At 44.5% G+C, this 13,378-nt stretch overlaps 1 protein-coding gene across 2 annotated transcripts in view; it reads left to right on the forward strand.

Moving 5' to 3' along the window:
• COL6A2 (collagen type VI alpha 2 chain) overlaps nt 1-13,378 on the forward strand; it is a 43,096-nt gene that overhangs the window by 26,840 nt on the left and 2,878 nt on the right. Inside the window, exons 22-28 of one of the 2 annotated variants that reach the window (XM_081865996.1) lie at nt 530-592; nt 1,751-1,786; nt 2,153-2,198; nt 3,112-3,264; nt 4,075-4,527; nt 5,602-5,640; nt 8,662-9,312. In XM_081865996.1, the coding sequence (XP_081722122.1) occupies nt 530-592; nt 1,751-1,786; nt 2,153-2,198; nt 3,112-3,264; nt 4,075-4,527; nt 5,602-5,640; nt 8,662-8,957 (1,086 nt within the window). In that variant the 3' untranslated portion in view covers nt 8,958-9,312. Of the gene's footprint in view, nt 1-529; nt 593-1,750; nt 1,787-2,152; nt 2,199-3,111; nt 3,265-4,074; nt 4,528-5,601; nt 5,641-8,661; nt 9,313-13,378 lie in introns of those variants that run through there. The other variant, XM_081865995.1, reaches the window with a different exon arrangement.

Here is a 13,378-nt window from a genome sequence, read left to right on the forward strand (position 1 = left end):
GGTGTCCACTGGTGTTTCCCATACTGGTGATCCCTGGTGCTGCATAAATTCTCTCAATCACATGGCTAAACAAACGTGGAGGCCCCTGCCACATCTAGCTAGCCCCTGGGTTTGTCCTCTATGGAGAGGAAGAAGGGTTTCAGGTTTCTCAGTCTGTGTATCTGGTAATTTCCACCTGCTTTTCAGGTTGCTGATGTCTATTAAAAAATAGGATGTGATAGGCTGGAGACAGGCAATACTCAAGCTGGGTTGAAACTGGTTTGAGAGAAGTTTTGCTTCTCATAGCAGAGAGGAAGGAAATATATATTTTTCACAACTGTCAATGAGGATAAAAGTACTAAGAATAAGTAAACACTTTGTGTGCTATGGAAATTATTAATTAATATTTGAGACATTGTAATGGGCAGGTAAGCAAGTAGAGGTTCTCCTGGTCTCTAGGACACTGAATTCATGTTAATTTAAATACTTTTTCCCCATTCGTGTTGCTAAACTTATAAGCATGCATTTCTTTCCCTCTCTCTTTTTCTAGGCTGATCCTGGCCCACCCGGTGAGCCTGGACCCAGAGGACCTCCAGGCGAAGGAGGCCCTGAGGTACTGCAGATGAGTGTTGCCTTGGGCCCTAGATCTTGCCAGCTCCTTCCTTTGATATTCTGGGCAGTTGTATGTTGCACAACATGAGCAGCCACCAGACACACAAAATGAAATGAACAACCTGAGCCTGCTGAATACAGATTTCCATTTTAAGGAAGAGAAAACAGATATGTCCTGAATTCAGAATTTTGATTTAAAAAAAATAAATATGTATTATCCTTGATGAGTACTGCCAACCTAGCAGTTCGAAAGCACGTCAAAAGTGCAAGTAGATAAATAGGTACCGCTCCGGCGGGAAGGTAAACAGCATTTCCGTGCGCTGCTCTGGTTCGCCAGAAGCGGCTTAGTCATGCTGGCCACATGACCCGGAAGCAATCCCAGAGTCGGTCACGACTGGACCTAATGGCCAGGGGTCCCTTTACCTTTACCTTTATCCTTGATGAGCATTCTGAATCTGAATTCAGTGGTCAGCTCACCTTAAAAGGGATATTGTAGAGTTGGAAAAGTTTCAGAAAGGGGGAAAGCAAAATGATCCAGGGGGTGGAGCAACTCCCCTAGGAAGAAAGGTGGCAACGTTTGGGCCTCTTTAGTTTGAGAGAAAATGCAAGCAAGAGGAGGCATGACAGAAGTTTATAAAATCCAGCATGCCATAGAGAAAGGGAAGGGGGGGGGAATCCCTCTCTCATAACACTAGAAGTCATGGAGAGCCAACGAAGCTAAATGTTGGAGGCTGAAGGACAGGCAAAAGGAAGTCCTTCTTCAGACAGCAGAGTTAAGCTATGGATAGTGATAGCAATTTAAGGCTCATCCACTTTTCCACTTATAGCGCCCCGCCCACTTGCTCTTGAGCTGCCAGTGCTCCCAGGGTGACTTGCGTAAAAGCAGTACAAAGATTCACAAATTATTAAAACAGTAAGTGTTATTTCACCCCTGTGGCTGCTGCTTGTCTTCCTCACCAGGCAATTGGTTCTGAGGCCTCTGTGAGGGAAGAAGGAACTTGGTCTCCAGCTGCGGGAAATGGTGTGCCTTGTAAATTATCCTTACCCTGCTCCTGTGACCAAGTCAAGCCCAGCAGCATGGATGGAGCATAGGTGAATGTGCATAAGAGAGAGAGAGAGATAAAACACCCCTGAAGTCTTCTTCTCCATTTTTTTATAGGGTGGCCCTGGCCCTGCTGGAGATCCTGGCCTGACTGTAAGTGGAGAGAGAAAACCTATATTTATTCTTCCACCTGTGGAGCGGGATACCTATCTAGTGTCAGTTCCAGTTTGCCGTGGAATATAGCAAGAACATTCAAATGGTTGCTTCCCACTATGTGGAAGATATTCCCGATGAAATCTGCAGCGATGTCCTTTTGTGCACAGTAGAGGGAGAAAAGCTTGTGTATTATTCAGTCAAGTTTTCACAATGACAAGATGCAAATGAAAACTAGCAGAATCATCACTCAAACTGCACTGACTGATTTCCTGCCAGATCTTGCCATGCTATCAAACAATTTAGGACCTTACATTCAGAGCACCTCTTTATTTACTTTCTTTCTTTCTTTCTTTTTCTTGATAGGACTGTGATGTGATGGCATACATCAGAGAGACCTGTGGCTGTTGTGGTTGGTTCAGAGTCTTCTCCTTGTTGACTTATAAGAATAATTATTTTTCATAATCTTGCTTTAGAGTAGGATGCCTCTCCCAGGAGGATGCATTTTATTCCCAAACAAAGATCATAGTCATGCTTTCTGTCCTTCTATGGGAGCCTTGCTTGGTCAGAGACTAAATAGGTTTCATCAGTTTGGCAGAGACATCTTACTGTGCCTTCGGTACTCCCAAGAAATGTTTAATCACATATAAGAAAAGGAAATACTGTCTCCAGAAGTTGAGAAAGAGGAGAATTTGGAGAGAGTGAGAGAGGTAATGTTGCACCATGCTTTGGGTTTGGGATGTGATGCCTCAAGCATGCCTCGTAACACTCCATGATCTTAGATGTGGTATGGTAGAACAAACATGCTTCGGACTCAGGCCCATCATCTTGTGAGTATGCAAAAGTGCCCATGCCTCATTTAAACTTCTAAATCACAGTGTTAATCAAAGTTATAAATTTAGGTTACATGGGGTTGCACTTACAAGAAGGCTTGAAGAACAGGTGCTTCGTATGTAGGCCTTTCAGTTGTGATGGCACCACTGCATTTCCCCAGGCCAAGGCTCCTGGCTTCCAGTGCTGCCCAGATACAGAAACCAGGCTGGGAGCAACCCCTTTGGTACTGTTCCTCTGTATTCACTGCTGATCCTGTAGGCAAGAGCTGGAAATAGCCGTACCGTGTCCTGCCTGTCTCTAGGAAAGAACACTGCAGTCACTGGGAAACACAAGGAAGGACTGTTAACAGCCTGCTTGTTGTCCCTCAGATACGTGGCTTTATAACACAGCATGCCATCTGTTCCAGGGTCCTCTAGGTTGGTGCTGTCACAGGCTGGTTTTATGGTGTTTGGATGCAAAGCTTCTGACTGCTCTGTCTCTACTTTCCATAGACTGTGAGAAGCGGTGTGGCCCCTTGGACTTAGTCTTTGTTATAGACAGCTCAGAAAGTATTGGCTACACCAATTTCACCCTGGAGAAGAACTTTGTCATAAATGTGGTGAGCAGACTGGGTTCCATAGCCAAGGATCCAAAATCTGAGACAGGTTAGTGGCATGGCTGAGAATCTGATTTTATTGCTGAACATTAGATGTGATGATGAGATGCTTGTGCAGTACCTAACCCAATATTGGGAACTAAAATATCTCTTGGTTTCTAGAAGTGTTCCATTTGCATTGATCATGTTGAGTGTGTGTTGTGTGTGCCATCTAACTGTGCTTGCCACCAACTCCTGGCTCCCTTCCTTCCCTCACTGGGCCATGTGGCCAGTGCAGAAGCCTGGGAAAAGAGGCATGTGCAAAGAGCAGAGAAGAGAATTGTGGCAGGAATCTCTCTGCTGTTTCTTTCCTTCTCCAAACAGCAGCACAAATGAGAGAAATCCATGGTTCTAGGTGTGCCAGAAGGTCTAATGACAGAGCTGGGACTTAACTCTTTTGTGGAGAAGATCTTACCTGTTTCTTACCTGTTCCAAATTGCAGTGCAAACAAATTGTGGACATCCAGCTTTGACTTTGTGCTGCAAGTGCTGCATTTGTTGCAGGAAAGCTTGTGTGTGCGTAGAAATGCCTTTGATTAGAACTGCTTTGAGTGCCACACTCTCTACAAGTGATCGGCAGAAGACACATGGCAGAAGAGAAGAGGCACCTATATTCCTTACATAAGTCTGTACTACATCTGGGCAGCTTTTTCCTAACTGTTCCCCTAAATGCAAAGGATTTTAAACCACTAGCCCAAGATACAGAGCCTTTGGTTTTCAGAAGGCTCCCTGGCTGCAGGGCAATGTGATGCCTGCCTTAAGGGGAAATGAGGTCTCCCTTGGTTCAGGGAGGTGGAACTGATGGTTTCTTTCTCTGCCAGGCGCCCGTGTTGGGGTGGTGCAGTACAGCCACGAAGGGACATTTGAAGCCATCCAGCTGAACGATGACCGCATTGACTCCCTCTCCAGTTTCAAAGAGGCAGTGAAGAAGCTGGAGTGGATTGCCGGGGGCACGTGGACACCCTCTGCGCTTCAGTTCGCCTACAACACCCTCATCAAGGAGAGCCGGAGAGACAAGGCCCGGGTGTTTGCTGTGGTGATTACCGATGGGCGCCACGATCCCCGGGATAGTGAGTCCAACTTACCAGCTCTCTGCAGCAAGGGGGTCACAGTCCATGCCATTGGGATTGGTGACATGTTCAACAAGAAGGAGGAAGATGAGACCCTGAGCTCGATTGCCTGTGATGACGACAAGAGAGTTCAGAGAATGAAGTTGTTTTCGGAGCTGGTGGCTGATGAGTTCATCGACAGCATGGAGCATGAACTTTGTCCAGGTCTGTCAATCCTGCCCCCGCTGAGGATGGAACGAAGTAGGGGGATGTGATCCTAAGTCCCTCAGCTTTTGCTTTGAGGTTTATGGTCACAACCTCTCCAATATAAAGCAGTTTCTCCCTCTCTCTCTCTCCCTCTCCCTCTCCCTCTCCCTCTCCCTCTCCCTCTCCCTCTCCCTCTCCCTCTCCCTCTCCCTCTCTCTTTCCTGGCACCATATGTTAAAAGTGGGCCATAATGGGCTACATCAAAGCCAATAGCAGTCTACATTACATCATTCTGATGGGATCTAGGGCCCATCCTTTCCCAAGGGGTGTCAGACTGGTCACAACATGTTTCAAAAAGGACTAAAATTGAAAAGCAAAAAAATAAATAAATTGTGTACAACTGTATTGGGAGAAATCCACACAATCCCAGTATTATTAATACTGTATAAACCAGACTAATTCCACATCACTTCCCAGTGCCAACTAAAACTCATCCTGAAAATAATAGTGCAGCCCTGATGCAAGCCAGTCCCTTGTGACTCTCTCTCTCTGGACCTACTCTGTTTCCTCCTCAAGAGCATTTGTGTCCTTGAGCTACAGTCACCATATTTTGAGCCAACTAGAAACCTCTGAATAAATTTCAAAGCCGGACTGTTGGAGGACACATCATAGGAGTCAAATGTGGAGAGTCTTTTGGCATATTTGCCAGTCCCCAGGCATTCAACTGGAGGCCACTAACATGCCCTGTAGCCTCTTGGTTGAGACTGAAATCCTAGATCTATAGGATTTACTTCTAAGTGTAAGGCCCTCTTTTTACCTCCAGCGGTTGGGGAAACTGCCCCATAGGTGGTGTTGAACCTTGTGCTCTTGGGAACCTGCTGGATGCAGCCCTTGTGACTCTCTCTCTCTCTCTCTCTGGCCCTACTCTGTTTCCTCCTCAAGAGCATTTGTGTCCTTGAGCTCTTGCTTGTCAGGATGGAGAGGGGCATGGGGGGCTGGGGTGCAGAAACCTCTGACTTCTGTGTGCCTAACCATTATTAGACCAGTAGTGTTCTGCATGGTTTCAATTGAACATCTTCATTCTTATTTCAGATCCTCAGATTGTCTGCCCCGAACTGCCCTGCCAAACAGGTAAAAGCATTTGTCATTGTGTCCCTGCCACCCCCTCCCTGTTCACTGTATCACCTGATTTGGAGAAATAATGGAAAGTTCTAGTCCAGGAAACAGAAGGTTGGGGAGGGAGAGCTTATGTTGACCAGAATATCAGTACGTCTCCTTTTCAACATTATCCCATTCTACTTAATCATCTATATCTCCAAGTAAATGTATTTTTGCATTACAGCTAGGATGGGAATAGCCATTTACACTCTGAGAATGTGTGCCAATATTGCGGCCATTCTGGAGCCTTCTCTGAAACAGTCTGTCAGAGGATTGAAACACTCCATTTGTGGGGATTTCTGCTCCAGTCCTCCAGCCAGACAACAAGTAGACAGGTTTATGACAGGAAGAATGTGGAATGCTCCACATTTGCAGAGTCGTGAGGAAGACCAGTTTTAGTCCGCAAGGCCATATGTGTAATGAGCTCTGGATAAAACCTCATAGTGTAGTGGACACTCATGCTAAGTAGGCACTGCTAGCCTGCAGGTTTAGGAGAAAACCAAATGCTCTTTGAGCTTTGCTTCTGAAGTCCAAAGAGCACAACCCTTTAAATCTGGATCAGAGGGATATGTTCAGCACTGCGCAGTCAAGCTTGTTAGAAGCTGATCCTAGCCCACAAATGAACAACAGGCAAGACCCTTTCTATAACTGACAGAGAATAGAGGAACCAGATCAGGGCAAAGGCCTGCTTAAGTTAAAAGAGATAAAGGGAGTTGATCAATATGTAGTATTTCTAGTGCTGTTCTATAAGTCCTACTATTATTTAAGTTTAGATTTGGTTGCAGTTTTCATTAGTGTGGGGTTTCTGCTCTTGCCCCCGCTCGTGTCAGTGGAGCATGCATAAGCGCCCCCCTTAAACCACCCCCCTCATTCTGTCCTTTTCTGCAGACGTTGGCAATTGTGCATCAATGGGGCAGGCCTAAAATGGTTGCCGTCTGTATATTGATAAAAATAGAGCTTTTTAATGGTATAGCTTATGCTTGCTCTGTGTGGTTTGATGGAAGGACCTTCTCCCGTAATGCATGTTGTATTGTCTTGTTCTTAGTAGCTCTATAAATTGAGTGGAAAGGAAGGAAGGAATGAGTGTGGAAGAAAGTTAAACTCATAGAACATAGAACAGGTAGTGTTCACCGCAGTGATATGACTGTGCAGCCTCTTCCGATCAGGCCATCAGCTTCAGAGCAGGTTTGCTTTGAGTTTCTCAGCTGCGTGAATTCATTGGAACCAAACTTCATGGACAAATTGTTGAGGAGTCTCTGCCTGTCAGGAGCCATGTTTCTGGGCACAGGTCTGGCTTTAAAGCTCTGTGTCCAAGCAGGTCTTTTCTGTCCCTGCACTTTCCCCAGGAAAACCTGTTTTTTACCACTGAATTAGAGCAATAGCAATCAGGTTTTCTGCAGATTGCCACTTGCTCTGATTCAGTGGTAAAATGTGGCTTTTCCCAGGTAAAGTGGAGAAATAAAACAAGCCACTCCATTCTTTACGTAAGGTTGAAGCATGTAGAAGAGGTTTTTTCATTACAGTGTTTCATTTTTTTCTATTTATTAAATTTGTATACCATTCAAGTTTTGAGTAAGTATCCTATATAATAATAATAATAATAATAATAATAATAATAATAATAATAATTTATTATTTGTACCCCGCCCATCTGGCTGGGTTTCCCCAGGCACTCTGGGCGGCTTCCATAGAAACCAAAAATACACTAAAATATCACAGATTAAAAACTTCTCTGAACAGGCTGCCTTAAGATGTCTTCTGAATGTCAGGTAGTTGTTTATCTCTTTGAATCTGATGGGAGGGCGTTCCACAGGGCAGGTGCCACTACCGAGAAGGCCCTCTGCCTGGTTCCCTGTAGCTTTGCTTCTCGCAATGAGGGAACCGCCAGAAGGCCCTCGGCGCTGGACCTCAGCGTCCGGGCAGAATGATGGGGGTGGAGACGCTCCTTCAGGTATACAGGACCGAGGCCGTTTAGGGCTTTAAAGGTCAACACCAGCACTTTGAATTGTGCTCGGAAACGTACTGGGAGCCAATGTAGGTCTTATAAAAATAATGACTTATTTAATCATTCCAAAATCCATAGTAGGGGAATGCCTTTGTTAGGCCAACCATATTGTTCCAAATAATTGGTTCAGATGGCAAACAAATGAGAGTGAAGACTTGGCTGGTGTTGAAACCATCCAGTCTATACCTGGTAAGGGTCTGAAGATGGAACCTGGGAGGAGGCAGCAGGCCTTCAAAGGAGACTGTGGTGGGTGTTGTGCAGGTTTTAGGTTATGTGAAAGCTGGTTTTCGTATTACCAGGGAAGATGATATGTTTCTTGTATGTTTCTTTTTTCTGAAATGCCTTATGAGAACCTGAAACCTGCATAGAACCTACAAGAGTTTTATACCTCCTCCCACATCCCATCTTAAGACTCTTGTCAGATGCAGAGTGAATGGCTTCCACACTGTTTTCTAATATTTTCGTTTGCCAGTCTCTGATATGGATTTTGGAGTGGTTATGGTTCAGGAAGGAGAGGGCTAAGGAATAACACCCTCTTCACTTGTCAAATGTGGGTTCACTCTTGATTAGCTTTAACACTGACTTTAATTAATTAAAGTGAATTACATTTCCATCCTTCTTATTTTCCTGTTGTAACTCTGTCACTGAACTTGTCTGATGCAGTTGGATCCTTTTCCGTTGCTTCTTGTGCGTCTGGCACTAGTGCTGGTCTTTCACTTGATAGACTGTTGACATTCCTATGATGCAGTAGAAGAGAAAATCTTTCTGAACCTAAAATTCTGTTTGAGGATGATGGTCAGGTCTGGAAAGCCAGTAACCCCCAGATTATGCCAAGCTAGATCCATAAGGCTCCACCCTAACTCCACCCAGGCGAGCACCCTTTTAAGAACCCAACACCAGTGTGGTATACAGAATCAAAGTGAATAGAAACCAGAGGTCCATGCCATACCAGAAAGCCCTGAAAATATTCTTTTGACACTCACTTGCAGATGGGAGGAACCCTGGGATCGAAAACCCAGTTATTTTCCGCCCTATGGAAAAGGGAGACAAGATACCTTTCCCCAGCACCAAACCTATGATCGCCCAGTTCCTGAACTCCACGAGGGAGATCCAGGACCCCAGCATGTACACCCAGCTCGTGGCCACCTTGGCCTATACCGCCGAAAAAGCCAAGTTTTCCACTGGACATGAGCGGCAGGAGTGGATGGACCTGTTCATTGACACCTTTAAAATGGTGCACAGCGAGATTGTTGGGGATCCAGATACTGTAATAGGCCTTTGCTGAGACTGTGCTCTGCCTCTGCCAAAAGAATAGGACCTCATTCTGCCTATGAAACACAAAGCTAGTCAGAAATGTCACTTTATCTGTAGAAATCTTGCTGGAGCTCTCATTAGTGCTAGGCGATTGCAACAAGAGAAGCTTCTAGAAATAGGAACTTCTGAAAAAGTCAGTCTCAGCTGCTCTTAAGGCTTATACGCAGCTTCACTGCCAGACCAGCTCATTTGGCCCTTGCCAGAGGAGAAATGGAGCTATCATCTAGAGAACAAAGCAAACAAGGCAGGATGGCCCCAAAACAGACTTTCCTGAGTTTCTCACTTGAAAAACCACACTGTGCTGATAAACTCACATATTCTTGAAACATTCCAGCGTGGACTTTTTGGGTGGGGAGCCTAAGAACAGTCCTCTTGCCAACCACATGATGGCAGCCTCTGAGCATGCTAAAAGCCACAAAATATGAACTACACACTTGCATCCCTACCTTTCCTATTCCCCACTTCCCTTAATTATGAAGTGATTTTTGGAGCGTAGGAATCCTCAGTTTACCAACACACTTACAGATGACTGCTTCTTCACACCATTACAAACATGGATCATTTCTCAGTGGTTGGAAGTTGTCTGTTTCTGTCCTCAAAACATAGCATTGCCAACCTATCAGTATGGCACAAACTTATGAGCTGGAATTTTGATCCTGTGTTGTAAAGCTATATGTGTTTCTCTCCCTATTGTCTGTCTATAAATTGTTGTCTGTCTTTTTACTGAAAGGACTTTTCTAGGTAACGGAAGGAAACATTGATCCCATATATTTTCCCTCTTGAATTCTCAGGGTGCAGCCAGATATTCGGAACTGTGGCCGAAGTGTTTTGAACACACATTCACGGCATTCCAGAGCATTTGTTTTCACAGCTTGGAATGTGTATTCAAACCGCAGCCCTTGTCTCTGTCTTCACCCTAAAGCCTTGGATGCTCCCACCTAGAAATACCGTATTCTTCGCTCTATAAGACGCACCAGACCACAAGACACTCCTAGTTTTTGGAGGAGGAAAACAAGAAAAAAAATATTTTGAATCTCAGAAGCCAGAACAACAAGAGGGATTGCTGCACAGAGAAAGCAGCCATCCCTCTTTCTGTTCTGGCTTCTGGGATAGCTGCGCAGCCTGCATTCGCTCCATAAGACGCACACACATTTCCCCTTACTTTTTAGGAGGGAAAAGGTGAGTCTTATAGAGTAAAAAATACAGTAATTTAGTCTGCCAGATCAGTTGCCCAGCTCAGTATCCACTGGTCAAAACTGGTGTGGAGCAAACAGCAGAGGTCCTTCCCAGGGACCTCCCTGGGATTGTCCTTGCTAGAACTTGGTCTCTGTGGGCTTTGTTTCATTCCTGGTCTATTTGTTTGTTTTTGTATATATGTGTTTCTCCATTTTGCACATCTTTTGCCCTCCTTAGTGAGCTACTGTCATCAAAATTACTGATGGAAATTAAGAAGGATATTCTATTACTGTAAAAAGCAATGCAAAATGAAAATTTAGGTTTGTGGGTATGAAGATTCTACATCTTGAGACTCTGAGATGACTGTCCTGCCACCTTTTGCGTGGGCGAATGTCTATGATACATGAGGGCCCATAATTGAGTCCAAAATGCCATAGATAGTCAATAAGAGAATTAGATAAGGCGTCCAACACAGAAGTAATGCATTTAAGCTATTGTTGTATTTCCAACACTGTAGCAAAAACAGCCTCTGCATGAAGAAATAATGCATTTATAATACACATTTGGGAAAACTACAAATATATTGGCCTGTTTTTAAAAGACTCTGAAAAATTATTCAATTCAGTATTTGTGTTTTATCATAATTAGTTGTGACCAAGTTGGGGGGGGGGATCCCATATAGCTTCAAATGGTATTTTTGCTAGCAAACGTTATTTTCTTCACCAAGCATTAGAAAGCAGGTGGAACTAGACTGTCTGAAGGGGTTCAGTGAGGGAGGAATTGTTTGCTTGCTAGACACTTTTAAGCAATCTAATTTAACCCAACTCCCACCACTGCAAACTTCAGTAATGACTGGCTAAATCCCAAGTAACTATTGATAGTATACACCTAGCCAAGCAGAACTGAATTCTGAATGCAGTTCAACCTTTGTGCAAGTCCCCCTTCCACTATTCCAACTTCATGAGGCAAACTGAGGTTTATCATAAAGACAGAATTCACACACATTTTACATACCCCCTTAATTTTAATTTTGCAAGGTTGACCCATATGAACTGTGTACGTCTTGTGACTGTAGTCTGACATGTGATCACAGGCCAATCCAGATTTTGTCCTAATACATGAAATTTGCTCATCTGATATTGCCTTCACCTTTGCACACATGTGGAACCGCACCTAAGACCCACATGGTCGCCGACTGCATTTTCTTTTAAAAAATGGTTGTAACTGCTTCTGTGGCTCCATGCTGTGGCTCCATGGCTTGCAGGATGCAATTGGCTAGGCTTTGAGCAGATCTGTTGTTGATCATATAAATTATATGAAAAGCTGTGGGCTTGTCAAGGACAGGGCAGACCGTGAACCCCACACCTTGTGTTCCATAAAGTAACATGAGAGAAAACAGTAATCCAATTAAAGTGACAGAAAATGTAATCGGGGGGGGGGGGGGGGCAGAGCCAATCATTAAAAGAAGCAGAAGCATCACCAGGCAAGGTTCTCGTGAGTGAGACGAGGTGCTCCAGGTTCAAAAGTTAGCTCTGAAGGCAGAGGGGTTTTTTTTATATAATGCCTAGTGTTGCTAGGTTTACTGTAATCTACCCTGTGATCCTTGGACGAAGGGTGTTATAGAAATTTACCAAATAAATGAAAGGATCTGGGCTGGTCCTCAGGGGCAGCTGACTGAGTGTTCTTTCAGGTAACAGGGCTGGTCCTGCAGCCCAGATGGCCTCCCTTGAGGAGCATGGTCAAGAGGTGAGGGTTGTGGCTGCAGTTGTGGCCGTGGCGGGACAGTCATGAAGGTTCTGGGAGCAAAGTGGCAATTGTAAGGAAGGAAGGAAGGGTCCTCCTGGCGTTCTGCGCTTAGGCATATACAAAGTTGTTGTTCCAATATCCCTCACTGGCAAGGAAGTTTTCAGAAGTTCTGAGAATGTGAACCTTTATCGGACATAAATAATACAGGTAAGTAAAGCTCTCAGTTCATAGCAGGCACCAGGCAAGACTGGAGCTTTTGACTCTTAATTTGAAGAATTTTTTAAACATTTGCAGCCTCTTTTCGTGGGGCAAGAACTGCTAGGTCCGTTTTGGTTTTTTTAACAGCGCAAGCTATACAACTAAAAAGGAGCTAGCAATAACATCCACAAGTATCCTTAAAAGTAGAGTATTCATAACTCAAAAGTAGGGGGGTGTATAATCGGGTTAGTTTACAAACTGCCAGGGCTCTTCCATTTGGTCCAGCTTTTCTTCTTTTCACTCCACGCTTTCTAGGCATGGGCTTGAGAGGCTCTCGTTTTATCCCTGGGAAAACCCTCTGTTTACCGCTGAATTGTGGATTGCTCTGACAAATGCCAATCCACAGAAACCCCCTTCGATGTTTGTTCCGATTCGGCAGGAAACAGCAGGTTTTCCGACGGATAAAAGAAGAGCCTCTCAGGCCAGGGCTGGAAAGAATGGGGCAGCTGGAAGTGTGGACAAGCCCAAAGTGCTGTTGCCCCAGGTTGGCTTGGTTAAATTTAGAATAAGTCACTGAGGTGGGGGGGGGATATGTGTAGAAAACCACAGATTTCTGTGCCCAGGTCTTGCCTTGCTGTGGGGCAGGTTCTTCCCCAGGCACAGAAGTTGTGAAGCACCGAGACCATCAGATGCACCATTTTCACACCAAAAAGAGTTTATCATTACTCTTTTCCAATTGCTGCATGAAATACCCCTCAATTGCAGGAGTCGGGGGTGGGCTGTTATCATTTTTTAGATGTAAGAGAAGAGCCTCCTCAGAATGCTGAAGAACTGTAGTCCACAAATATCTGACATGAAGTTATAGAAATGTTTGCTGTTTGTAGATGCAGCCTCTTTGAAAACGTATGTTTTCTTCCTTCAGCTAACTAAGATGTCTGAAGTACTAAGCAATACCACACCTGGGGCAGAAATGGACAGGGGTTCAGCTTTGTATGCAGCCCTCTTTTCCTTCATTGTATAATTTGGAAGCAACAAATATTATAACAGATTTCTTTATTGTTGGCTCTTCAGTCATTATTGTCTGGAGTTCTTGTGAGCTGCTTTAAGCATTTCGTGTTTGACTTTGAGTGGCCTCCTGAATGCATGGCAGGTTTTCTTTCAAGTTTGGAGCATTGTATAAATTACTCTTCTTTGCCCAAAATATCATGTCCAGTGTTTAACAATCTCAGATGACGACCTTACTTTCTACAAACATTCAGGTAGAAAATATTT

This window comes from Podarcis erhardii (genome assembly GCF_964252035.2).
Source record: "Podarcis erhardii genome assembly, chromosome: 1".
NCBI classification, from domain to species: domain Eukaryota; kingdom Metazoa; phylum Chordata; class Lepidosauria; order Squamata; family Lacertidae; genus Podarcis; species Podarcis erhardii.